Consider the following 25,861-nt stretch of genomic DNA (forward strand, 5'->3'; position numbering starts at 1 on the left):
CCGCACCCACCTTCTTGAGACAGGGTCTCGTATATCCCCCAGACTGGCCTCAAAGCAGTCTACATAGCAAGGATGACCTTGAGCTTCTGATCTTCCTGCTTTCAACTCTAGTGTGCTGGTATTATAGACCTGTGCTACTGTGTCTGGTTTATGTGGTGCTGAGGTCAAATCCAGGGCCTCATGCATGCTAGACAAGTACTCTATCAACTGAGTTGCATGTCCAGCACTGAAATTTGAATTGTTTAGGGTCCCTGTTACTGCTTCATCACGGACAGCTAACTTCCTGAGGGCATGGACACTGTCACTTCTTACGTATGCAGTCAGCTTTATGACTCTCAGCTCTCCTGGTTTTGAGGCCATCTCTAAGTGGCCAAGCTCTGAGATTCGTGGGCCTTAGGGTGTGTCTGACTCCTTCAGGCCCAGTGATACGTAATGAGACACAATTCCAGATTTTTTTTTTTTTTTTTTTTGTGGGGGCAGAGTTTCACTTTGCAGTCATATCTAGACTTCACTATGTAGACTAGGCTGCTGTGGAATATTTGTACACTGTAAAGATGTATTGCTGTGATTGGTGCAATACAAAGCTTAACAGCCAATATTTAGGCAGAGAGGCTAAGTAGGATTTCTGGGGAGAGAGAGGAAAAGGAATCTAGGCACTTGCATTACACCAGTGAGATGCCAACAAGACACAGAGGGAGTCAGACATACAGAATGAAAGAAACATAAAAAGCCATGTGGTAAAATGTAGATTAATAGAAGCAGGTTAATATGTCATAAGAGCTAGTGGGACAAACCTAAGCTAAGGCCGAACTTTCATAATTAATAATACGTCTCCGTGTTTTTGTTTGTGAGCTGGTGGCCCAAAGAAAAATTCAGCTACACTAGGCTGGCCTGAAAGTCACAGAGATCCTCCTGCCTCTGTTCCTAAGTGTTGTAATTAGAGGCGTGTACCACCATGCTCAGCACAATTCTAGAATTTTGTTTCCCATTTTTACAGTACTTTGGTTTCTGTGTCCTAATCTCTTCCAGAACAGATGAAGAACGAGATGTTTGTTGGTTCCTGTTTCTTTAGGAATAGTTTTTTAAAACTTAGTATATGTGGTGTAGGTGTGTGTGAAGGCCAGATATAGACACCTGGTTCCCTCTTCTGCCACTCACCTTCAGGGAAAATTTTAAATGTTCTCAGGACGTCTCAGGACAAGGAGCCCCATGGTGCAGTTCAACCCTCAAGGCCTGGAAGTTCCCTTTGGCCACTGGTAGTCTGATGTCACAGACGTAGCAGGAAGAGCAGAGCTTGCACTTAATAGCCGGCTTTCTCTCCTTGTACTTTTATGCTACCTGGGCCCACAACCTATTGGATGGTGCTGCCCACATCCAGGGCAGGTGTTTCTCCCCGGTTTCTGTCCCATACGCCCAAGTCTCTGGAACTGCCACCACAGACACACCCAGAGGTGTGGTTCACTGATCTCCAGCAAAGGAAGCTATCAGCAGAGCAAACAGGCAGACCCCTGATTGCCATTCCCATGACAAAAGGAGCAAAGTCTCCATCCCAGAACAAAACCCTGACTTAACACTGGCCACATCAAAGAGTTCCTCTAGTCCCAGTTACCAGTGACAACCAACATTAAATCCTCACCTGCCAATGGGTCTCAATTCTGTTATCAGGAAAACAATAATTCTGCCAGGTGAGCAAGGTAACTGCGTAACAACTATTTGAGAATAACACTGATGTACCTATGAAGTAGTTCTGGCAATATCTTTGCTGCGGAAATCGCCCACCTGCTCCAGTGACCAGACTTGCAGTCCCCTGTCCCTCTCTCTGTTTACATTATTCAAGGTTTGAAAGAGATTCAAATATGACAGCATATGCAGAATGTTTAAGCCTAAGACAGAAACTGGTGACATTTCTACTCAAGGCTGCTTCTCCTCTATGCATTAGCCAGAACCAGTCCTGTGTTATTATTGAGTGTTCCACTTTATTAATCTCTAAGTGTGAGGAGTGATTTCTCACAGAGAAGACATATTAGTTCTACAATGGTTTTGTCTCTGTTATTTCCTTTTCTGTGGCAAATCTGGAAATTCAGTTTTTGGGGAATTGAAGTAATAAGAACCATTTTTTTTTGCATTTCAAAAGAATCCAGAACTTTCTATTCCATTTAGACAGTGATTGTGAAAGTCGGCTTTTAAAAAAATTCCACTGGCCATTTGTGACCAGTCCCTAAGGACATGTGTCACATTGGCTCCGCAAAAAAAAAAAAAAAAAAATGATTAAAAAAATTATTCTCTGGGAAGGAGTTCTGAAAGTCTAAAAAAATTTCCCTTTTTCCATCTGTTTATAGCTATATCAGAGTATTCTAATATGCAAGTTTTATTGCTATATGTAAAATAGAATATAATTTTTGATAAATTAAAATAAAAAGCCAAAGATCCAGTTTTGCCTGAGTTAAAGTCCCTAAAAGGTTCAGGTGAATCCTCGGGCTGCTGTACCTGACCCTGTCTCCATCCCTGTGGGTGCTGACCCTAGGGGAATCCCTTGCTCGAGTGTAAAGCTGGGAACCCACCCACCCAGGGAACTCATTTCCCTGCCCTTGCCTCTGTCTCCACCCAGTATCTTCCTATATCTTCTCCTTTGCCAAGAAGCAGCCCAGCAGTACAGCTTCAGATGTCACCTTCCTGAGTATGGCAGGAAGGATGCAGGGGTAGGCAGGGGCAGAGGCAGGCAGAGGTGGGCAGAGGCAGGGCAGAGGTCTGCAGCACACACCTGCATAGTTGAGGGCTTCTAAAAACAAGCATGGTCTTCCCTTTATTATGATTTTTTTGTGAGATATTTAAAAATATTAAATAATGGAAAATTTAAAATCACCTGTAACAATGCCCACAAGGGAATTTTCCAGCCTCTGCTATGCCAGGTTCTCTGAGGTTTAAATTCACTCGGTGGGTCCACACAGTGCACTATGGGCAGCCCTTTTCTCCTCTGCACACTCTGAGTGTTACTGGTCCTTCTCCAGATGCAGGCAGATGTCACTGATGTTTATGGCACCATCCTCTCCCTTTCCTGCAATCAAGTATGTGAGGAGCATCCACATTTGAGGTGGCGGCCTCTCTCTCTGCCTTTGGGCTTGGGCACAGGCCATAGAACCTGGAGATGAAAGGCAGAGCTCCTGGATTGGGGTCTCCTTGCACTCTGCAGACAGAGGAACGATGTCCACTCACCTCCGGGTCCAGCCTCCCACCAGACCCAGCAGCCTCTGGCCAGGGGTGATGTCCTCATCAGCATGGCTTAGGTCTCCAGAGAGCTAGCCCCTGCTTTGTCCTGGGCCCTCTGAGCTCAGACTGAAGGCACCACACCCCTGACAGGCCATTTTCCTGGAAACTTGAGTCTTTCTTTTGATAATGTCTGAGAATCCTCATCACTCCTGATGCGATGACACATGGGCTCTAGGGAGGGCGGCAGGAGACGGCTTCCCTGCCAGGAGCTGGAGCCCAAGATGAGGCAAGAACAGGCCGGTCCCTCAGCCCCGCGGCTTTCTGGAGGACTTTTGGGACAGTAGAAAGCTAAAACACATGGCTCTGGCCCACTTAAGGGGTTTGACTTCAGGCCCCAGATGTTTCACCTCTGAGGAGAGCCCTGGGCCCTGAGGGGAGCCCTGGGCCCACTGTCTGGGTGCCCAGCAGGCGTGGACAGGCCAGTACTTCTCAGGCTCTCTCAGAGAACTGCACCTATAAAGTAGCAAGGCTCCTAAGAGCTTTTCTTTGACAGGGCCCATATACGTGTGTGTTCTCAGATCTTGCCTCTTTCTTAAACTCCTCTATGCTATAAACATGAGTTTCTCCCAGATCTAGTTGTGGTTTAATTATCAGACATTGGCTGAGGACTGAGCGGGATCCCAAAGCAGGGAGAATTACTGGGCCATGCCTCTTGAACCAGGAGTCCACCCATCCCCTAACCACAGCATCATCAGTTCCCTTCTCCCAAGGATCTAGATGAGGTACACCACTCCAGGAAGGTGGCACGGACTGAGGGCTAGTGTTGGTTTCTCTCTCAGCAGCCCTGATCTTGATGGCCTTCTGTGTCTTCTCTGGCAGGGCTTTGATCATCAGAGCCAGGAGTGGTGCTCAGCACAGAGAAAGACTAACTGAGTCACCCTGTCCTGTTGGCTGCCTGCCTCCCCTTCCCAGAACTATCCTACAATCAGAGTGCTGGTCCTTGGAGACAGGACACGACAGTGAGTTAAAGGACAGCCATACCTCAGTCCCTAAGCACCCAGGTGATGGGCCGTGGCCCTAGGATGCTACTCTTCTCTGGTAGGAAGACAGAGTTTAAGAGGCATCTCAGAACCAGCCTTGTTCTGCTGCTGCTGGGGATAAGGTGTTGAGGAGGGCCTAGGTGCCCCCCACTGTCTGCTCTCAATTCCAGTTGGGGTTTCATCAAGAGCTGAAGGACAGCCAGGGACAGGGACTTGCTGGGCACCACTTCCAGGCTTGATTGTCATTAGTCCGCCACCACCGGGCAGAATGAGGAGATGTTTCTAGAACAGCAGAACAAGGACCAGGGATGTCCTGAGCAGTGCCTCCCCACTGTAGCAAACCTGGCTGGCACTCTCCAAAGGTCAGAGCAGAAGATTGCAGGAATCCAGATACCACACCTAGAGATTTAGCTGCCACCAGCCAGCTTCTCCAAGTGCCACATTAGAGAACACCTATAACCCCAGCTGTCAGCAGTCTGTGGCAAGAGGATGGCCATGAATTTGAGGCCAGCCTGGGATACATAGTGAGACTAATAATAACCAAGAATAAATAATAAGAATAAAAAATAAATGCTGATGAGATGGCTCAGTGGTGAAAACACTTGCCACCAAGCCAGATGGCCTGAGTTTGACCCACACTGTGGAAGGAAAGAATTAACTGACTGCCACACACACACACACTGTAGCACAAAGTGCCCACACACATAGGCACACCCAAATAAATAAATAAATAAATAAATGTAATACATTTTATGCATATATTTTTATTTATGGACACATACGTATGTCTATGTGAGTGTATGCCACATGTTTGCACATGCCCAGGAAAGCTAGAAGGCGTGAGATCCCCTGGCACCATTGTTAAAAGTGGTTGTGAGCTGACTAGCATGGATGCTGGCAATGAACTTGGGTCCTTTGGAAGAACACTGAGTACTCATACCAGCTAGTCATTTATCCAGCTCTGAACGGTAACTTTTTCTTTTAAAAGAACAACATAAAATAAAATAAAACATATTCCAAATCTGTCTCCTTTAAGCATTCCACATCAGAAACCAGTGGGTGGTCTATTTTCCAGAATGTTTGGCGACTTCTGCAAGACCATGTCACAGTATTAACATGTACTTTCTTCCCAAGCTCCATCAGGATGAAGACATTCCTGCATCTCTCCTCCATCTTTGCACAGTGTTTGAAAACTGTTCAGACATCTCACCTTAATGTTCAGCTAAGTGAAGAGTCTGAGTAAGAATGAGATCCTTGGCTACAAGGTAACCTAACAGTCCATTGACACTAAATTCCTCGTGTCTGGCTCACTAGTAAGTGTTGTGCCCAGGTCACAAGACCCCCAAGCAAGACCACCACAGAGCCAATATCCGATGCAAGCACACAGAGGTTTTTAATAACAAAACAAGCAAGCTTGGTCAGCATCCAACATCAGACACAGTGGGTGGAAGAGAATAGCCCCGAGCACTTACTTTAAGGGATTTATATAGGAAAAGTTTACATGTAGCATGGGATTGGACGAGGGGGGTTGCGGGGAGGCAGTTCTTTGAAGTTACTGTGAACTATAAGCATGAGATTACTGATGGCTAACAGGAGTCAGGGTATCTACAGAGACATAAATTTTTACTCCCTATGTCCTGCTTTTGTTGAACCCAGGATATATACATTCAGATTTATTGTTCCAGTCCTCCTCTCCTCTGAGGTCAACTTCTGGTCAGTTGAGTCCATTACTCCCCATATCTTGTTTTGCCAAGTCCAGGATACATAGATTTATTGTCCTAGCCTTAAGTTCAACTTCTGATCACTTCTAAAACTACTGGTCAGCAAATACCTTTGGAGGAGGGGAGGGAGAAGCATCTCTCAAGATGGCTACTGATTTTTCCCTTTCATTAAGCATGGGTTACTGAGTCTAGTTGGTTGGGGCAGGAGATTAGCCTTTTTGGAGGCCCATGAGACTGGAGATGGGCTATGGACAAAAAGGCCCCTCAAGCGGTCTCACTGGAGAGTTGAGGTATGTGGGAGGGGAGTAAGGTTACCACAGGTGGGAGTGGGCAGCGGAGTTCCTGTTCTTTCCTTTTAGGAACTGTTGTTAATAGCTGGCCATTTTGCAGGTATTCCTGTAAGCCAAGCTTCCTGCTTGCAGGCTTCCTGTAAGCCAAGCTCAGAGAAGCTCACTTCTTTTCCTAGAAGTGCTGAATCAGTCCCATCACCCAGATTCCTCCATCCACTTATGTCCTGAGGGTCCCATTTCATTACTTGTATTTATATCCCACTTTCAAGGAGCTGCTGGACCGTTCTGGGAACCAGGGTTGGGCTGATGGATGTCCACAGCCCACTTCCTTTAATTAGGAGTGGAGAACTTGGGTTTGCTCTGTCCAAGGGTGAAGTTCTGGGTGTACAGACCACAGATGGGGACACAGGTCATCTGAGGAGAATACCATTCACCACTCAGATCGATGTTGGCAGATCTGAGCCAGCTTGCTCAGGAGTTAGGCCAGGGAGCTGTCATACTGACAAGATAAACTTCCCCATAGGTCCCTGAGCAGGGTGCTCCAGGCTGCCACCAGGCTCTGCCTTGGAAAAAAAAAAATGTCTATAGAGAGCCACATGTAGCTAGCAAGTGGTGGGACCCTGTTCAACAAGGTCAGCAGCATCCCTGCGATAACCATGGATGCTGGACACAGGGTAGAGAGCTCCAGCTAACACTCAAAGGAATCCCAGGGCTGTTCAGGAGTGCTTCGCCTTTGCTCAGCCTCAGGGTACCCTCACAAGTACAGCCTGGAAGCCTCATATTCCCAGGGGCTTGCTAACATTGAGACATCCACACTGTACCTGCTTCATTGCTAGCTCACAAGCCCCACTTCTCCTGGGACCCTGGGTAGGTGGGAGATGGTTTGTTTTAGGGCCACAAGAGATGAATTCATGCTAGCTCCTACTCCCTACCAGTCTAGAGCTTGAGAATGTTAGACCCTTGAGTTGGGGAGTAGGGGACAGAAGCAGCAGAGCTTTCTGTGACTCCACCCTGGCTCTTTGGCCACAGAGTACCTGCCTCCTAAAGGAAGGGGCACTCTCTGGCATGTGCAGTGTAAGTGCCTAGCTAGCCTGGTGTCTCCTCTTTGCATCAACGTCCAATCAGGGACTTTGTTCTCATGATGGACATTCACACTTGTTTATCCCTTTTGTTTGTCCTTACCAGAACAGCTTTGGTGACTGGTGATGTTGGGAACCACTTTGGACAATGTTTGAAAAGCTGGAGCTTCTGAAACACCATGCTACTCTTCTCTGCTTTGGTGCCCTTGGCTCGGGTCACCCAGATGTGCTGGGGTTCCACCTGCCTCTGCTGTGCCACAGCCTGAGCAAGTCTGGATCCTCAAGAGCTCAAGCACTCTCTGGTCCAGTCCTCCATCTACCTTCATCCCCTGGGGCCCCCTGCTTTTTCCTCCCTAGGGTGAACACTTTCCCAGGGTTACTGCATCAAGGAAGCCAAGTTACCTTAAATTCCAGTCACTGAGGCTGGGCTGCCTACTATCTGCTGAGACATTTTAGGGTCATAAGCAAGATTTCTGTTCCCTTTGAAATGTGTTTGAAGGGATGGCTAAACAGTTAATGGCACATGCTGCTATAGTTCATTTCCCAGCACCCATGTTGGGTAGTTCACAACTTTAAGGAAGTGGGAGGTGGCAGAGCTGCCCAGGGGCTCTGTAGCCATGTCCCCACCATGGACGTGGTGCATTTCTACCAACCTCAGTTGAAGACCCACAGACAACCATTATCCCCAAATTAATAAAAATTCAGCGGCTTTCATAGGACAACTACTTGTTAAGTCAGAAAAAGTGGTTTTAGGGAACTGGGGAAGTGGTTAAATGGTTAGTATGTTTGCCATGAATGTGAGGTCTAGGGTTTGAATACTACTCAGCACCCACACGGGATATGGACAGCCCATCTGTAACCCAGTGTTTGAGAGGCAAAGATGGAATCCCTGAGGCCAACCAACTAGCTAGAAAAGCAAAAGTGGGTCTATAACTCACACGAAATAGCAAAGAGGCAGGGATCAAAAGACACTTTGAGACTTGGATGGGCTGAATCTCCCATCCCACATCTACAAGAAGTAGATTATTGGCCGGGTGGCAGTGGCTTATGCCTTTAGTCTCAGCACTCGGGAGGCAGAGCCAGGCGAATCTCTGTGAGTTCAAGGCCAGCCTGGTCTACAGAGCAAGATCCAGGACAGGCACTAAAGCCCTGTCTCGAAAAACAAAACAAAACGAAACAAAACAAAACAAAACAAATAAAAAAAAGTAGATTATTGGTCAGAGAGAAGGGCAGGCAGGAAATAAAGGGACAGAGAGTCTGGGGTCTGCGGCGAGCTCCTCGGCCAGCGAGGAAGAACGACCACCACTCGAGGATTCTTCTCAGATCACACTTTATTGGAGCGCCTCTTGGTTAAGGGAGAGCGGGAGGTGAGGGGCCCCGAGGACTAAAATGCCGCTGCTTATATAGGGAATCAGGCAAACGTGCCGTACTGTGATTGGGTCCCGCCAGAATGCAAGCACGGGGAGCCATGGGATAGGCTGAGGACATAAGGTCGATTACCATACCCGCACATGCGCAGGTCACAGGACACGTAGTCCTGAGAGCATAGCCAAATATGGAGTTGTTTACAGCTAGGCTACCAGGAAGCCAGCGCCATCTTTGAATGGCGGCTCCCTATAGGGGTCGGTGACAGGGCATTCCAGGGCTGGTGCTGTGTGTTAGTCACCAGTAGATATCTCAGTTCTGCCTGAGAGGCCAGGGCCGCTGTCCATTGGGGTTTGTGTGTTGAAGCTCTCTGACCAGTGCCTATGGGGAGATGGCTGTTCTTGATAAGCTCCTGGGTCTTTATGCATACTGGTGTGCACATATGCCAGTGTGCATTGCATAACCAAAGGGGTACGGATTAGCATGTGCCAAGTCACGTGAACTGTGGAAAAGGGAATGTGTATGTGTGCAAGTGTGCTGTGTGTGCTGTGGCCATCAAGCAGGCTCCCCTCATCAGAAAGAAGGGCCTTGGAGACACCTAATGAAATAAAATGGCTTTGGCAGTCCCCGGGACAAAGGCGCACACGTCCGCCTTCTCTGAAAATGACAAATGGGAGGAATTCTACACTGACAATGGTAGTGAAGGTCCTGGAGCCAGGCCTGGGTGAAGGCTGTTCCTCAGAGTCACTGCCCAGAACTTCCTCCTAACAGTAGGTGAGTAGAACTGGATGTGACCTCAGGAAGGCCACAGGAGGGAAAACACGGGAGGAAGGACCAGGTCTGCTACCCCTTGGCCACCTGCCCAGAAGAACAAAATGCACGAAAAAGGAACACAGTGAGCACGCCCTACAGAACAGGGACAGATGCCTGTCAGGGGCCCATGTCTAAAGGAAACCGGGGCAGTTCCAGCTTTGGGACTCAGGGACTCACTGTGAGGTCCAGGCTGGGCTTGAGTGTATAACAGCACTCCTCCTCAGCCTCCTAAGTGATGGGATTATTGGCATGTCACTGTGTTCAGCAGGTCTATCTTTTATCCTAATCGGTAAACTTGCAAATTCTGCTTCATACTGACTAGTCCTGAAATTCTTTTCTTCAGTGTGGGGTCTAGAATCCTGGGGATGCAAGTCACTGCTTTCCTAGCATGCATGACGGCCTAGGTTTAAACCCTAGAAATACCAACACTGCTCAAAAAAATGTTTTTAGGTATTGGATACCCTTATATGAGTTGGTCAGAGAGTCACAGTCTATTGACATTGCTCTTGGTTTCATACCAGAACAAGATGTTAAAGACACAACATGCTTTGTTTGTAGAACATATAAACATCAAGTTGTAACTGATCTGGAAGTTTTCTCTCTACTGTCTAGCTTTCATAGTGCTGGAGGGTGCTATACAGGTTTCTGGGAGAGAGAAATCAGCAACAATCTTACGCAATGTACCCTACAAGCTACAATACAGACCTGCCAGTTAAGATATACCCAATGATATAGTAGTGGCGTGAGTGTTATGGAGGTAACCAGCTACTTTCTGGTTGGATTTGAGGTATATTTCACTGGAGAGAAACCATGTCTAATATCATAAATCTGGTCAAAAGCCTCTGGCAGGGGAGGTCACAAATTCCATGGAGGGACCTGCTACTGTTGTTTTGCTAAATGTGCATGTTATCTAAGCACCTTTAAGATATTTAAGTTTATATCCATACTGTGTTGCTTTGAGCCTTGTTCTGAGAAGCTTCTCATTGTAATGGGCAACAGTCAGACTCACAACTGGTCAGAGTGCTGGGAATGAATGACTGCTGTGTGCCCTGGGAATGAATGACTGCTGTTTGCTCTGTCCTAACAGGACATCAGTATCACTTCCTCAAAGGCTCAGAAAACCACTGCAGATGAGGGAGTAGAAAGAAAGTTAAGAGCCAGAGGATGGGGAAGAGTGCAATGAAGAGCTGTCTTTCGATGTGACATGACTGTTGCACTCATTAGTTCAGCAGACATGATTATCTATGAGTATCCTAGGTAAAGTTGGACCGTCAACATTCTGTTGTAGATGGGGGAGGGGCTCATGAGGATATATCCCTCCCCAAGGAGCCATTGACAGATAGTGGTTGATGGGGGAGGGCAGTTTTCCTCAGTGGTTCAATCATTTGTAAGTTCTCCACGCTCCAGTGAAAAAAACAAAAAACCCTACCCATGCTCATGTAAGCAGCCCCAATTAACGAACAAGAGACCGAAAAATAAGAGGTGGCTTGTTTGGAAGGAGGGGTTCAGCATTAAGTGGGAAGGAATAAGAGAGGGTAAAAATGACGCAAACCTTATGTACGTATGTATGAATGAATGCATGTATGTATGTGTGTGTGTACATATATATATATATGAAATTATCAAGAGATTTTAAAACAATCTTTGCTGTTGTAAAATACAGCAAAGCAGTTATGTTTTTGTTTTTCATGACAAGGTCTCTTTGTGTAGCCCTGGCTGTCCTGGAACTCATTCTGTAGACCAGGTTGCCCTCGAACTCAAATCTGTCTGCTTTTGCCTCCCAAGTACTGGGATTAAAGACTTGCATCACTACCTCCTAACTGAGAAAGTATATATTTTTATTAAATCAATTTGTAGTTTTTCCTTTCATTCTAATTTGTGTTAGATTGATTCATCAGTGAGTTGAAATCCACTTGTAATATGCCAGTAGGCATAAACTTTGTTTTCTTTAAACCAGTGTGGTTAATGGGCCATTGTAAATGAAGTTTGTGAATACTGGGATTTTCCTCTTGAACTCATGTGGCAGTTCTTAGCATTTTTATATGCTCTCATTCTTTTTCATGAATAAATAACACCTTTGAAAGCAATTTTCTAAAAAAATGCATAACAGAACACAATGAGGTACTGGCCATATTTTGGAACAGCCTACCCCAAGCTCTCTGAAGTATACTTTCCTTTTTTACTTTATAAATAAACTTCTTCATAAACAGACTGTGAGAGAAGCCCAGGTGTGGTGGCACCTATCTTTAATCTTGGAAGGCAGAGGCAGAAGGATCCCTGAGAGTTGGAGGCCAGCCTGGTCTACATATAGAGGTCCAGACCAACCAGTGAGACCCTGTATGAGAAAAAAAAACGTCACTTCTAAGTAGAGGCTCCCGAGGCGTGGTAGAAGGGGAACTCTTCAGGATGTAGCTCGCAGTGTTGAGCTGTGTTCCCCACTGCTGGTGACATCCCCATCTCCATGTCACTTGCTCTCCTGGCACTCTGAAGTTTCCACAACCAGCTGTGCTATCCCAACGACTTCCATAGTAGGTTCCTCTTAGTCCTGACAGTCGCCAGGCAGAGTAGGTGTTTGCCAGCCCTTAGCGTGGTGAGAGGCTTCTAAGGGCCTCCAGCTCCTGTAGCTTCTCTTCCTCCAATGCCAGACCCTAGAGCTAAAACAGAGACCCAACTCCCAGTGCATGTGCAGAGGCCAACACAACACAGGCCTCAAGACTTTCCTCCATCTCAGTCTCCCCAAATGCAATGCCCCACCACCACCACCAATGCTGGTATGAATTACTGAATGGGTTTATTCTTTGTCAGTCATTGACCCAACGCCTTCACTACCACCACCACCGCCACCAGGACGATGACGATGATGACGATGACGACGACCACCACCACCACCACCACCACCACCACCACCACCACCACCACTACCACCCCATTACCTAAGGAACAGACAGACCGTATTGATGGGTGGGGTTGACTCTACAGTGAAACGCAGCTTGGAGTCTGAACTGACAAGAAACCAGCATCCACGAAAGGCAATGCTTTTCCCCATGCTGTGGGTCAATTTGGGCCCATTCCTCCACATCAGTCCCCCATGTTGCCTGGCTAGAGACTCAGAAAAGAAGAATAAATGTTGAACTTCAGGCACATGTAGGGCATAAAATCCCCACTCTGAATCCAGTTTCCAAATGTTGGAAAGGCATTTCTGGGGGATTCCAGAGCCTACTGTGACTCCACCTCCATCTGAGTCATTATTAGGCACTGTCCAGTGTCCCTTCTCCTTTGTCCACCCTTTCCAGTCCCCGAATGATGCCAGGCACACAGGTGAGTGGGGTCAATCCCTACCCTGCTCTGAAACAGCAGGGCAGTAGAGCCAGCTGGCAAAAGCTCCAAAGGGGTTGGTATCCCAAAAGAAGCTCCTGTTTGATTGACATTTGACTGATTGAGACAGGCTTACTGTGCAGCTTTGGTGAAGCCCTCAGACAGGTTTGGCATGCTGTGTAACCTCACATTTGTGTAACTCAGGCTGGCCTTGAACCCAAGATTCTACTGCCTCAGCTTTCTGAGCTGAGAGCTGGGGTTATCGCACTACACAGGCCAGCTCTGAAGATTTCATTTATTATGGAAAAGTTCAAGCATTGACACAGACACAAAACAGTAACCCAGGGTCACCCACAGCCCAGTTTCAAGAATTATCAACAGGGAGCCTCTTCCGTTTCCTCCCTTCTAGCTCTTGGGGTTAATCAGCAATCTTGTCGCCTCTTCTCCCAGCGCATTCCTGACCTTCACCCCACTTCCTGACACCAGATGTGAAGGTGCCATGCATCCTTTGAGCCTCCTGCTAGAAAGGACATGTTGATTATGTGCATGACTGGGAGAAGGAGCAGTGTTTCTCTGGCTAAGGAGCATTCTCCTTTCAGCCCAGATGTCCCGACAAGCAGTTTCCTGGAGCCTGGACATGTACCAGGAGCAGAGGCCATAGCTGTGCTGAGGCTATGTGGGGTATCTCCTGCGTGCTACACAGCCTCCGTGGGAGGCCTGCCAGGCCCCAGGGACACTTTCCCACATTTGTTGTCTTTTAAAAGCTTGTGTTTTACCCAGTTGGTGTTTTAAGTGGTGCCAGAAAGACTCTGGGGTCAACTATTTCAGCACGACCGAGGCATGGAGTCTATGTCCTTGGGCTGCCTACAACACTGCCAGCATTCCAAGCTTCTCTGAGGGCTTCACCACAGGACACATCCAGTTCTCAGGACCAGCACAGTCTATTAGCCTGTGGACTTCCAGCCCTAGGAAGCCAGGGATTCTGGGGGCCCTACGCCTGACAAAGCACCTTGTGATAAACCTTGTCCAGGGCTTGGGATAGGGTCAGTCAACATGACCATCCTGGAACTGTTTGTTAAAGAAATCATATCTGTAGCCAAAGTTGATGACCCCTGTAGCTGGAGAATTTCTCTCCAGCTCCTGCCACCAAGTCCCGCCAGTCCCAGAGCCCACTTATAAAATAAACACACAGACTCTTACATTATTTAAACTGTTTGGCCATTAGCTCAGGCCTATCATTGTCTAGCTCTTACTCTTATCTTTAGCCCATTTCTATTAATCTTTACTTTGCCATGTGGCTCGTGGCTTACTGGTACTTTACATCTTCTTTGTCCTGGCGGCGGCTCCAGGCAGTCTCCCCTTTCCTTCCTCAATTCTCCTCTCTGTTAGTCCCGCCTATACTTCCTGTCTGGCTATTGGCCAATCAGTGTTTATTTACATGTATCGATATCCACAGCACTTCTCTTTTCTTCTTTTTTAAAAAGGTTTTAACTTTAACATAGTAAAATTACATATAACAAAACAATTATCAAGCAAGAATTATAGTTACAATATTAAAGAAGATTTCCTGTCTTATATTTGTGAGTTTAAGGTTTTATATCTAACTTATCTTTTATCATAACTAAGGAAAATTATAAGTATCTAGTCTTTAACCACATCAAAGACCTCAGAAGGATATAATACTACCTGAGAAATGGGAGAAGGATGCAAGCAACTTTCGGGAGTCTTGTAGGGTAGACAGAGACAGCTGACAGCCTGGACAGTCATCTAAAGTTCTCTTGTAAAGTTGGGGCATCTGTCTTCAGCCCACACGGCTAGAGTCTCTTAGTTATTTTTTGTGTGTGTGTCCTGTAGAATGTCTGGCAGTTTCCTCTGCAAAGCAGGAACCTGAAGGACCATTTTGTCAAGCAAAGTTCAGTGGTCACCTTCCTATGGGTCCTGCATGTCCAGTCGATCAAGCAGTCCAGGCAAGAACAGTTTCTTGCCCAAATGGCTATTTTTGCCAAGGTGAAGATAAACTCCATATGGAGTGTCTTGGATTTCCATACTCCTCTCTGAAGTAAATTGGTGCTGTCAGGAGCAGACATGTCTCACTGTCCAGAAAGTCTAAATTTTTAAAACATTTTAAATGCCATATTATGTAGGTCTTTGAAGTGTTTGAAGACTACCTATCTGAAATATATCTATGTATACCTAGAAGACTTAACTAACATGGCTACAAATATGATTATCATAGATGACTAATTATTAATCTATTTTTTAATTATCCATTACAATTTTAAATGAGTTACATAAACATAATACCTCAAACAAGGATAGAAATATATATATAGTATAACAAAATTAAGTTTAAATTTGTGTCAGTAAACTAAAATCTATGGCAATGTAAAACATTTTAAACAAGTTGTTACTCTTTAAAAGTAGGTTCATTAATCTACCCTTTCATCCTATCATATCTAAACTATCCCCTTTTTTTCTTTAGAAAGAGATTGTATTTATAATCAACCTGCTTTAAATAAAAATATTGGTTTTTCTCTGTCCCATACCAGAGGGCTCTTCTGATTTGGGACACAAGACTCTCTTAACCATTTTTTTAAAGCAATATGTCTGGGTTTAGAGGGGGAGCGAGCCAATTCCATCTTTAAAGCCAGCTTGGTATATTTGGGAATTTGGGCGTAGCTTCTCTTACTACTTCCTGCTGGAGGGGGTCACTGTATCTTATGGGGACACAAAGAAAATTTTAGGATTAGGGAGTAGTCCATGAGGCTGTATTGTCTGAGCCAGTTGCCTGAAACCATTCTGGATGTTGGATCATCTGGGCCATGGTGTCACTGGAGACCTTTCAGGGGGTCTTGGCTGGTCAAACCTAATGTATCTTAATCTGGAACAAATCCATAGCCTTTCTGTGGAAACAAAAGCAGAACCTCTTTTCCAAAATAACATATCCTTATATCCAAATTTTGAAGTCAAGGTACCTTTAAAATTTATATTTTGGTATAACTCAACAGCTTTTACAATCAAATGTTTTTCTTCAGTTACAAATATCAAAGAGAACATAATCCAGATTCTCTGTGTGATAGCCATCTTTACGTGGCTTATTACTTTTACTGTTTTTTTTTTTAAAGACTTTATTTTTAAAAACTATTTGTTTATATAACGGTATATATTTCTTTTTTTTTCTCTTTCAAGCCTACGTACATTTTTACATGCATTATAAACTATTACATCTGAATCAGTATTATTGTGAACCTATTGGTTTAAATTGTAGCCTTCTAAGACTGAAACGGCGCTGTGGCTGCTGGCTCCACCCACTTTAGCTTCCCAACATGGCGGTGGTTCGTTTTTCTGTGGGTCTATGCTTCTATCAAAGCAGCATGTAGCCCAGAAACCTCTTTTTTTTTTTTTTAAATACTAGTAAAGACTAAATCTACCACACAGCGTAATGTGCCGCTGGCAGACGCCTCATTCCCACCATACTGCAGGTCAAGCGCAAACGCCAGGAATCCGCCAGCAGCACAAACCCAAGTTTTGTGGCGTCTAGCTGCCCGTATGAGACATGAAGCAGGAACCTGGTTTTGGCTCTGTTTAGAATTGGTTAATAAATATTCTCAGGTTTAAGGTGGAAACTCGAGTCGTTGGGCGCCATTTGTAGCTGTAGAATTTCTTTCCAGCTCCTGCCACCAAGTCCCGCCAGTTCCAGAGCCCACTTATGAAATAAACACACAGACTCTTACATTATTTAAACTGTTTGGCCATTAGCTCAGGCCTATCATTGTCCAGCTCTTACTCTCATATTTAGCCCATTTCTATTAATCTTTACTTTGCCACGTGGCTCGTGACTTACCGGTACTTTATATCTTCCTTGTCCTGGCGGCGGCTCCAGGCAGTCTCCCCTTTCCTTCCTCCTTCCTCAATTCTCCTCTCTGTTAGTCCCGCCTATACTTCCTGTCTGGATATTAGCCAATCAGTGTTTGTTTACATATAGCGATATCCACGGCAGACCCACTAGCCAACCACCTGTCACACCAGCAGAGGGGTGTGTGTGTGTGTGTGTGTGTGTGTATACTTGTGTGGGTGCAGGCAGATAGAGGAGATTTGCCTTTGTCACAGAGGAGGTAAAGCAGGAGAGGATGGGTTGGGCGACAGTATCTGGTGATGGCACAGAACTTGGAGCTTTGTGCCCATTCTGGCCAAATGATTCAACTCCACTCCATTTTCTTGAGCTGTCCTGTGTCATCCTCACAAAGCCTGTACCTCAGCTATATTGTGGGATGGCCAAGAAGGGGTGGCTAGGTCCTGGTTATCTTGGATATCTTTTCATGACTCAGCCCAGCTGGACTGCAGATGAGGGGCTGCATACCACATAGGGACATCATGGCTCTTTCTTGTTACACAGAAATTCAAGTAAAAATTTAAAGTTTTGGAAGTCACAGATGAGCAGAAAATATGAACATTCTGTGTCCTTTCTTTCCAACGGCAGCCTTGGCCAATACTTGGTGTTTGGTCCCTTCACCTTGGGCTCTTTCCTTCGAGTCCCTGTTACTGGTGCTCACTTTACTTCAATATGCACATTTCTAGAATACCAACCATACCAGGTACCTGCTCTTTGGAGCCTGGGAGGGTGCACCTATTAGCAGGGGCATAGGTGTCCATATGCTCAAACATGCACACACCTACACATACTCATGTACACTTAAACATGCCTGCTCCCTCATACACACAAGCTCACAGCTGGCCTCCAAGTATGGGCATGTGTGTTACTGGGGAAATCAGGGTTCTCTTGTGAGTTTTTAGTCTTATTAATAAAAAAAATAAAAAAAAAAAAACATTTAAACACAGACTCAGGGCTGGACAGATGGTTCAACAGACAAGAGGATTTCTGCTCTGGTGTTTGAGTCCCAGTACTCCTGTGACGGCTCATAACCATCTGTAACCCCCATTCCAAGATACCTGATGCCCTCTGCTGGCCTCCTAGGTCACCAGGAATACACTTGGTGCAGGCAAAACACTCATACATAAAAATAAAAGTAGATCTTTTTGTTTGTTTGTTTGTTGAGACAAGGTTTCTCTGTATAGCCCTGGCCTGACCACGGAACTTGCTCTGTAGACCAGGCAAACAGCCCGGAAGAGCAGATGGAGAGGAAGTCAGTCTTTGAAGTTAGGCATGGAGGTTACAAACACAATGAGGAAGTCCACAGTGTCAGACTTCTGATATTGAAAAGAGATAGAGATAAGAAAAAAGGCTCAGTGCCCATGCTGTCTGAGTTCAGAGGGAGCTCCATTCCAGGCTCTGGAGTTCCAGGACAAAGCATTATATCAGAGACACTGCTGTAGGATGTTCTGTGTGTTAAATGTGTTGCTCTGATTGGTTAATAAATAAAACACTGATTGGCCAGTAGCCAGGCAGGAAGTATAGGCAGGACAGGGAGAGAAGAGAATTCTAGGAACAGGAAGACTGAGGCAGGGAGATGTTGCCACCACGATGAGGAGCAGGATGTAAAGTACCGGTAAGCCACAAGCCATGTGGCAAATATAGATGAATAGAAATGGATTAATTTAAGATAGAAGAACTAGACAACAAGAAGCCTGTCACGGCCATACAGTTTGTAAGCAATGTAAGTCTCTGTGTTTACTTGGTTGGGTCTGAGCAGCTGCAGGACTGGCAGGTGAGAGAGATTTGTCCTGACTGTGGGCCAGGCAGGACTGGAGAAAACTTCAGCTACAAGACACAGAGTTAGAAATAAGGATAAGAAGCAGCCAGGAATAGTGGTAGCCACTCAAGTATACCTTTAATCCTAGCACTCTGGAAGCAGAGGCAGGCAGATCTCTGTAAGTTCCAGGCCAGCCTTATCTACAGCGCAAGTTCCAGGCCAGTCAGGGTAAGAAACCTTGTCTCAAAAATAAAGAAAGAAAGAAAGAAAGAAAGAAAGAAAGAAAGAAAGAAAGAAAGGAAAAAAGAAAAGAAAGAAAGAAAGAAAAAGAAAAAGGTTATTAAGAAAGAATAGTGGGACCAGGCATAGTGGTGCACACCTTTAATCTCAGCACTCGATAGGCCAGTAGGTCTACAAAGTGAGTTCCAAGATAGCCAAGGCTACACAGAGAAACCCTGTTTCAAAAAAACCACACACACACACACACATACACACACACACACACACACACACACACACAACACACACGAGGCCTTGTGGTGGTAGCACACATCTTTAATCTTAGCACTCAGGCAGAGGCAGAGGCAGGTGTACCTCTGTGTCTCTGTTCGAGTCCAGCCTGGTATACTGAGGAAGTTCCAGGACAGCCAGGGCTACACAGTGAAATGTCTTGAAAAAGAAAAAAGAAGAAGAAGAAGAAGAAGAAGAAGAAGAAGAAGAAGAAGAAGAAGAAGAAGAAGAAGAAGAAGAAGAAGAAGAAGAAGAAAAGAAAAGGAAAGAAGGAAGGAAGAAACAAAGAAACAAAGAGAAAGCAAGAAAGCAAGCATTCTAGAGACAAGGAGTGGGCTGGTGCACTGAGAAGGAGCCCATTAAACCCTGAGTCACAAAAAACACAATCCTTTATGGAACATATACGTAGCACCTGCTGTTCTCACATTTGTATGCCCCAGGCTTTTTGTGTGCATGATCTGTTTATTCATGTAAACTGGCCTGAACATGCTCAGTTTGTTGCATAAAGCCCATGGGGAAATTTCCAGTTTTTCTCTGCAAGCTGTTTTCTTTCATATGTTTACCTGGTGTTTTAGGCTCTAGGCCCTGCTCACCTGCCAAAGGTGGAGTAGGTTGGAGGGGAGGGTTTCCTGGTCTTTCTTTGGCCCAGTCGCCCACCAGAGTCATGTAGAAGAGGACCTGGGACACATAAGGGCGTACCACCTCTGATCCAAAAGCGAGGACAGAGGACATCAGAAGGCTGGAGGTCAAAGGAATTTTTAAGGGGTTGGCAGTTGACTCTCATTTCTTCCTAGGAAGGCCTGGAGAGTATAAGCAGATACACCAGAGTCTGATCAGTCTGAAGGGACCACCAGGTTGCGCCACTGGCAAGCAGAAAGTTTCAAGGAGGCCTACCCTGGAAATCAGTCCTACTATGGGGTGGTAGGCTTCTGGACACTCCGGCCAGCGTGGGTAGCCAAGTGCTCCCAGGAGCAGTACATTTCCATTAACTTTTCTCTACCAGATGTGTGGGCTGGCCTCAGTCCTGACTTTGGGGGCCTGTGTGCTCCAACTGTGCCTATTTAAACCAAACACTCAGCACAGCAGGATTCAGGGATGGGTTTTTGGCCCAAGTCTGTCATGCCCACACCCATCCTGAACGTAGGGCTCTGTGCCTGGGCCAGGGTGTACACGGTCCTGTCTTCCCTGGAAAAGAAAGGGCATCAAGGCAAAACCCTAGACACCTGATCACTCACCAGAAGCAATGATTGAAGGAGGGGCTGTGATAGTTTGGGGAACCTTTTGTGTGCCTGCCAATGGTCTCTAGAGGTCTCTCATAGGATCCTCAAGTGGGACCCATGCTGACCAGGACAGTGGGGGCACACCTAGTCTAGAGCTTTTAGGAATGCTTTTAGAACTGCCAGGATGCATCTCACCCTCCATCTTTCCAAGAGAGAGGGACTCACAGCCTGCAGACAGTACCCTTGTAGCCCACAATTCCAGTCACTCAGCTCACATCTTTGGTTTTGTTTAAAGCTCAAAATAAGGAAGCTACATAAAAATATTTAAAGCTATTTTCAGCCCAAATATATATTATTCATTGTGTGCAGTACTGTCTGTCACTTGAATGATGGGCAGCGAGGCCACCCTCCCAAAAGGGCAGTCAGCCAGTGACTAAGAGCAAGATGATTGATTGGCATTGGTCTGATTCACCCAGAATAGTTCATTCTTGAATGTTGCTTAGATTTTTGTCTTTTTAAGCCAATGGATGACATTTTGGAGGGTGATGAAGAAGCCCAAAACAGCCCCAGCATCTACCTGGGCACCTAGCCCTGCCTCCATTATAATGGCCTGGATGGGATAAGGTGGTGGTTATACTCCTTGTCACTGCTAGATCCCGGGGCTGGCATTACCTATTTCCATAGGCTTATGGGCAGTTGATACACAAGGCCTAGATATGGCTGTTATTACCAAGACAGGGCTTAACCTTACCTCTGGCTTTGTGATCTGCTATGTGGAGAAGGCAGAAGAGTGGGAGGAAAAGAGTGCCTGTATTCTGCCAGTGATTCAAAGGTCAGGAGGACTGGGATGATAAGCAAATGTTTCAGGTCTCCAAACCCCAAAGACATCAGACTTCCAGAACTCTCTAGAACAGTGATTCTCAACCTATCTAATCTCCAGTCTGATCTGGTCAGATCTCCTCTGATCTGCTTTCTAAATTTTGATGGTGAGAGACTGGAAGGACATCTCAGTGGTTAAGAGGCCTTGCTCTCAAGTCTCAGCAACCACATGGCAGCTGTCAATGATCTGCAACTCCAGTTCCAGGGGGATCTGACACCCACTTCTGGCTTCTATGAACTGTGCAAGAACATAGTGCACATACATGCATGTAGGCAACATACTGATACACATACACATAAAATAAAAATAAAATCTTAGCCAGGTATGGTGATGCATGCCTTTAATCCCAACACTCAGGAGGCAGAGGCAGGTGGATCTCTGAGTTTAAGGCCAGCCTGGTCTACAAATCGAGTTCCAGGACAGCCAGGGCTACGCAGAGAAATCCTGTCTCAAAACAAAACAAGATCCTAAAAAATATGACAGTGAAGTTAAGTATTTGAATCAAGCAAAAAACACTTTAATTTATTTTTAAAGGGTACTCTCAGCCAAACCTGATGACTCAGGTCTCAAGGTCCAGCAATTAAGGAAGCTAAAGCAGGAGGATTCAAAGTTTGAAGCTAGCTTGAGTTAGGGGGTGAAGTCAAGATCAGCCTTGGTAAGGTCCTGTTTCAAAGTAAAAGTAGAAAGAGCTGGGGATACAACTTAGTGACAGAGCACTTGCCTAGAGTGCTTGAGGCTCTGGGCTCCATCTTAACAAAGCACATGCTCTGTAGCTGACAGCAATTGCTCATTGCATTAGTTACTTTTTTATTGATATGCTAAAACACTGTGACCAAGGAAATGTATTGAAGAATTTATTTGGGATTATGGTTCCAGAGGGTAAGAGTCCTTATGGCAGAAAGGCATAGCAGCAAGAAGGATGTTGGCCAGAACACAAACTAAGAACTCATGTCTTGCTGGGCGGTGGTGGCGCACACCTTTAATCCCAGCACTCGGGAGGCAGAGCCAGGCGGATCTCTGTGAGTTCGAGGCCAGCCTGGGCTACCAAGTGAGTTCCAGGAAAGGCGCAAAGCTACACAGAGAAACCCTGTCTCGGAAAAAAAAAAAAAAAAAAAAAAAAAAAAAAAAAAAAAAAAGAACTCGTCTTGACCCGCAAGCAGGAAGCAAAGATAGATAGATAGATAGATAGATAGATAGATAGATAGATAGATAGAAACTCAAAATGACATGAATCTCTTTACTCTCAAAGCCTGCCTCCAGTGACATGCTTCCTCCAACAGGACCACGCCTCCTAAAATAGTGCCACCAATGGGGGCTCATGTATTTAAATACTGGAAACTATGGAGGACATCACATTCAAACTATCACACTGCTCTTTCAGAAGACAAAGAGTCTGGCTCTCAGCACCCAGATCAGGTGACTCACTCCAGCTCCACAAGATCCAGTGCTGCCTTCTCACCTCCACAAGCAGCCACACACAGGACACACATACACATACACATAAATGGAAGTAAATGGCAGTCTCAAAGTACTTGATTAATTAAGCGATGATTACTTAAGGGTGATAATCAACACACATAAATGGCAAGAAATGACCAGAGCACACAGATGTGTCTGCAGTGTAACAGCTTCCAGGACCCTTGGAGGGACAGAAGCCACCAACAGGTCATGGAGCTCAGTGGGTAGGCAGAACAGGGCTACTGCAGGGCTCCATCTGTGTACCCCATCTCAAAGCACAGGGACCATTTATCCAGAATTCCTAGGTTAGATTCATGTATTCAGCTCCAGGATAACAGATGATTATGTCCCTCCTGAAACATGGTGGCCTATGCCTATAACCCATGCACTAGGGAAGCCTAGGCAGGAAGATAGCCCAAAGTTCAAGACTAGCTTGGGCTTTATAGTGAGGCTTCATTTCAGAAAACAAAGTACAAGAAACATGCTTCAGAAATTCTGGCCCATGCAACCCAGGCATCTTGCAGGGTTGATACTTGTGGCTAGGAAAAACAACAACAGCAAAAACAAAACAACAACACACACACAAAAAAAAAAACCCTTTTTTTTTCTTTTTTGATTTTGTATTTTTGAGATTGGCTATCACCAGGTCCTGGCTGGTTTCAAACTCAGTATGTAGATGAGAATGACCTTAAACTCCTAATGCTCCTTCTGGAATCACAAGCCTGTGCTGCCTCCTGTCAATCTGTGAAATGAGACACTACTCTTCCCACACAGGAAACTGTACATTTTAAGCCCTGTACATTTGGGTTATGAAGATGTGACTGATATCCTTGAGACAAACTCATCATATGACCCAGAAAACAGACCAGAACCCAATGTCCCCTTCTCAGCTCTCTGGGACCCTAAATCCATGAAGCTACTCACTTAACCCATTAGGACCCAATGAGGAGACTGCAAAAGGCTTCTATGAAAATGTTAACAACTTTATTAAACAGAAACGTGCACAGGGCAGAAAATGAACGAACAGCATTAACAGTCAACTCTGAAACCAGGACTCGTGGCCTCTCAGAAGAAGTCAAGTTCAGAACATGCGTGGGTCAACCACACCTGACTTGGTGTTGCCACATTTCCTGTGTCCTCACCTACACCTAAGTCCCCCATAATACTTGGTACACAAGTCTTCCCCCTACACATGAAGCAGGGCCTTACCCTCCAACACTGAACAGTCAACTGAGGACAACTCAGCCAGGATTCTCTGAGGCCCTCCCCTAAAGATGATGGACATCCTCCTGGACCTGTGGATGAGGACAGGCAACCTCTGGCACTTCACAGTCCCTGGAGCCCTGGTACAGGAAGGACAATGGAGGCTGCCTGAGCATCATTCCCTCAGTTGTGTGAATCAGGGGAGGGGGAGCGGAAGCAGGGCAGCTCCCTCAGAGAAATAACTTCCATGATAAACAGCCTCTCCCCTGGTTCCCTGCTCCAGGCCTCCGGGGTGCTATTGTGCCAGGGCAGGTAGGAGTGCACCTTGAAGCCTCCCTTCCGCAGGCTGCAGTCAGCGGGCACCATCTCCACCCCCAGCTCCGAGGACTCCAGGATGCTCAGCTTCCAGCGGTTCAGGTCCTGCTGTTCAGGTGCATTCTGTAGCTGAGCCACCCTCACCTCACCAGGATCCAGCAACATCTGCCAGCGCTGGACCCGGGTCCTCACAGCCCAGCAGGGAGTCATTGACAGCAGGTAGCAGATGGCATCGAAGCCACCCAACAGGAAGACGAACTTCAGGTCTACCAACCAGGCTTCTGCTTCCAACGGATCCATGGGCCAGATGGGGCTCAACTCCAACAGTACAGGTTGCCCAGGAGATGGGCTTACACTGAAAATATCCCACCAGGATAAAGGGGGGATAAGCCAGTGGGAGCAGGGAGAAAGACCATCAAATCTCCAGGGAAGGGCCTGGGTCCACTCAGCATCCTCAGGGCCCAGGTCCAGGGGTACAGCTTCCTGAGGCCCCAGCTCAGTGGGTACAGGCTGGGGTCCCAGTGCTATCCCCTCTGTCCCTACAGGGCCTGGTGTCAGGATACCAGGACCTGTAGAGACAGGAGTGCCATGCGGCAGATGCCCTTGCCCCTCTCCCCAGCTAAAGCCTGCCCACTGCTCCGAATCAGGTCCTGCCTCCGAGAGTTCCATGGGCTCAGCACTCCACTCTTCCTCGTCCCAGTCTCCCATCTCCAGCATGTTCTTAACTACCAGGAAAGCTGCCTTGAAGCAAGCAAAGCAGATCTTCATCTGGTCTCCGTGGACAAGCTGGTAGAGCCAGGCCGCATAGAGGCAAGACATGCCCTTGGCCCCATGGCGAACGCTGACTGGGGGACACATGGCCCAGAAGCCTGCCGGTAGCTGGTTGGACAGAGAGAGGAAGACTTGCTTGGCAGTCTCAGGAGGTCAGGTCTACAGGATCTGGGGACCGTGCGATGTTAGGGACATGCGGGAAAAGCCGAGAATGAGAGAAACAGGAGAAGACGGGGTGCAACGGGAGGCCTGGGGTGTTTGGGGTTCCAGGACACGGGGTGGGGGTGCAAGAACCGGGTGCCAATTCAATGAATACCTCCTTGGAGAAGTGGACAGACTTGAGATAGCGGAAACTTCTCCGGCTTCACACTTGCTCCAGTGTCTGGGGAGCTAGAAAGGCAAAGAAAAAGAGGCTTGGCGCCCCGTGCTGGGCAGGCGGCGGAGCCCACTGGGGGAGGAGTGTTGGGGCGCACTGCTCACCCTGAGCGGACTGGGGCCCCCTCACCGCACCCCCAGCTTCAGCAGCTTCCTCAGGGCTCACTGCACCAACTCACACGTGGGCCTGGCTACCAACTGAAGGAGGCCGGGAAGCCTGAGCCAGGCTCTCACGCTGTCCCCGAACCCCCACCCAGCCCCCTCACCCGGTGCAGGCCGTCCCACCCAGCCAGTCCCAGACGCCCCCGCAGCCCTGCTTTCTCATCCTCACCTTCCCGGCTGAGCTCCGAGCGAGTCGTCTAATGGACGCCAAACCAAGGCTCGCCTTGCTACAGCACCACCGCCTTATCCGGGGCCATCACCCATGATGCTCCAGCTCATTTACATATCTCCCATGAGCCCCCAACGCAGGCAGCTAAGGCGCTGAGTCACCCTGGCCTCCAGGCGCACGTGCGTCCTGGCGCCCCCAGGGCACGCAATGCGCTGCTCCCCCGCCTGCCCGCACCCAAGCGCCCCTCCGCCTCGTGTGTGCTGCCTGGAGGTGCCCTGGGTCCCTGGGTCCCTGTCCCTTCAAGGGACACGAAGGCC

The 25,861-nt window shown here is 46.9% G+C and overlaps 1 protein-coding gene across 1 annotated transcript; it reads right to left on the reverse strand.

Annotated features, from left to right (window-relative positions):
• Positions 1-23,516: 23,516 nt before the first annotated feature.
• On the reverse strand, positions 23,517-25,648 carry LOC114703931 (testis-expressed protein 19.2). The gene is made up of 3 exons (XM_028884979.2): positions 25,545-25,648; positions 25,155-25,228; positions 23,517-24,946 (listed from the first exon to the last, which is right to left on the reverse strand). The coding sequence occupies exon 3, from the start codon at positions 24,923-24,925 to the stop codon at positions 23,936-23,938; it is 990 nt and encodes a 329-aa protein (XP_028740812.1). The 5' UTR covers positions 24,926-24,946; positions 25,155-25,228; positions 25,545-25,648; the 3' UTR covers positions 23,517-23,935.
• Positions 25,649-25,861: the final 213 nt, after the last annotated feature.

The sequence above is a fragment of the Peromyscus leucopus genome, chromosome 8b (genome assembly GCF_004664715.2).
Source record: "Peromyscus leucopus breed LL Stock chromosome 8b, UCI_PerLeu_2.1, whole genome shotgun sequence".
NCBI classification, from domain to species: Eukaryota; Metazoa; Chordata; class Mammalia; order Rodentia; family Cricetidae; genus Peromyscus; species Peromyscus leucopus.

Excerpts from the sequence above, each read along its gene's own strand:
- LOC114703931 (XM_028884979.2), bottom strand. The coding sequence starts at position 24,925 with ATGTGTCCCCCAGTCAGCGTTCGCCATGGGGCCAAGGGCATGTCTTGC.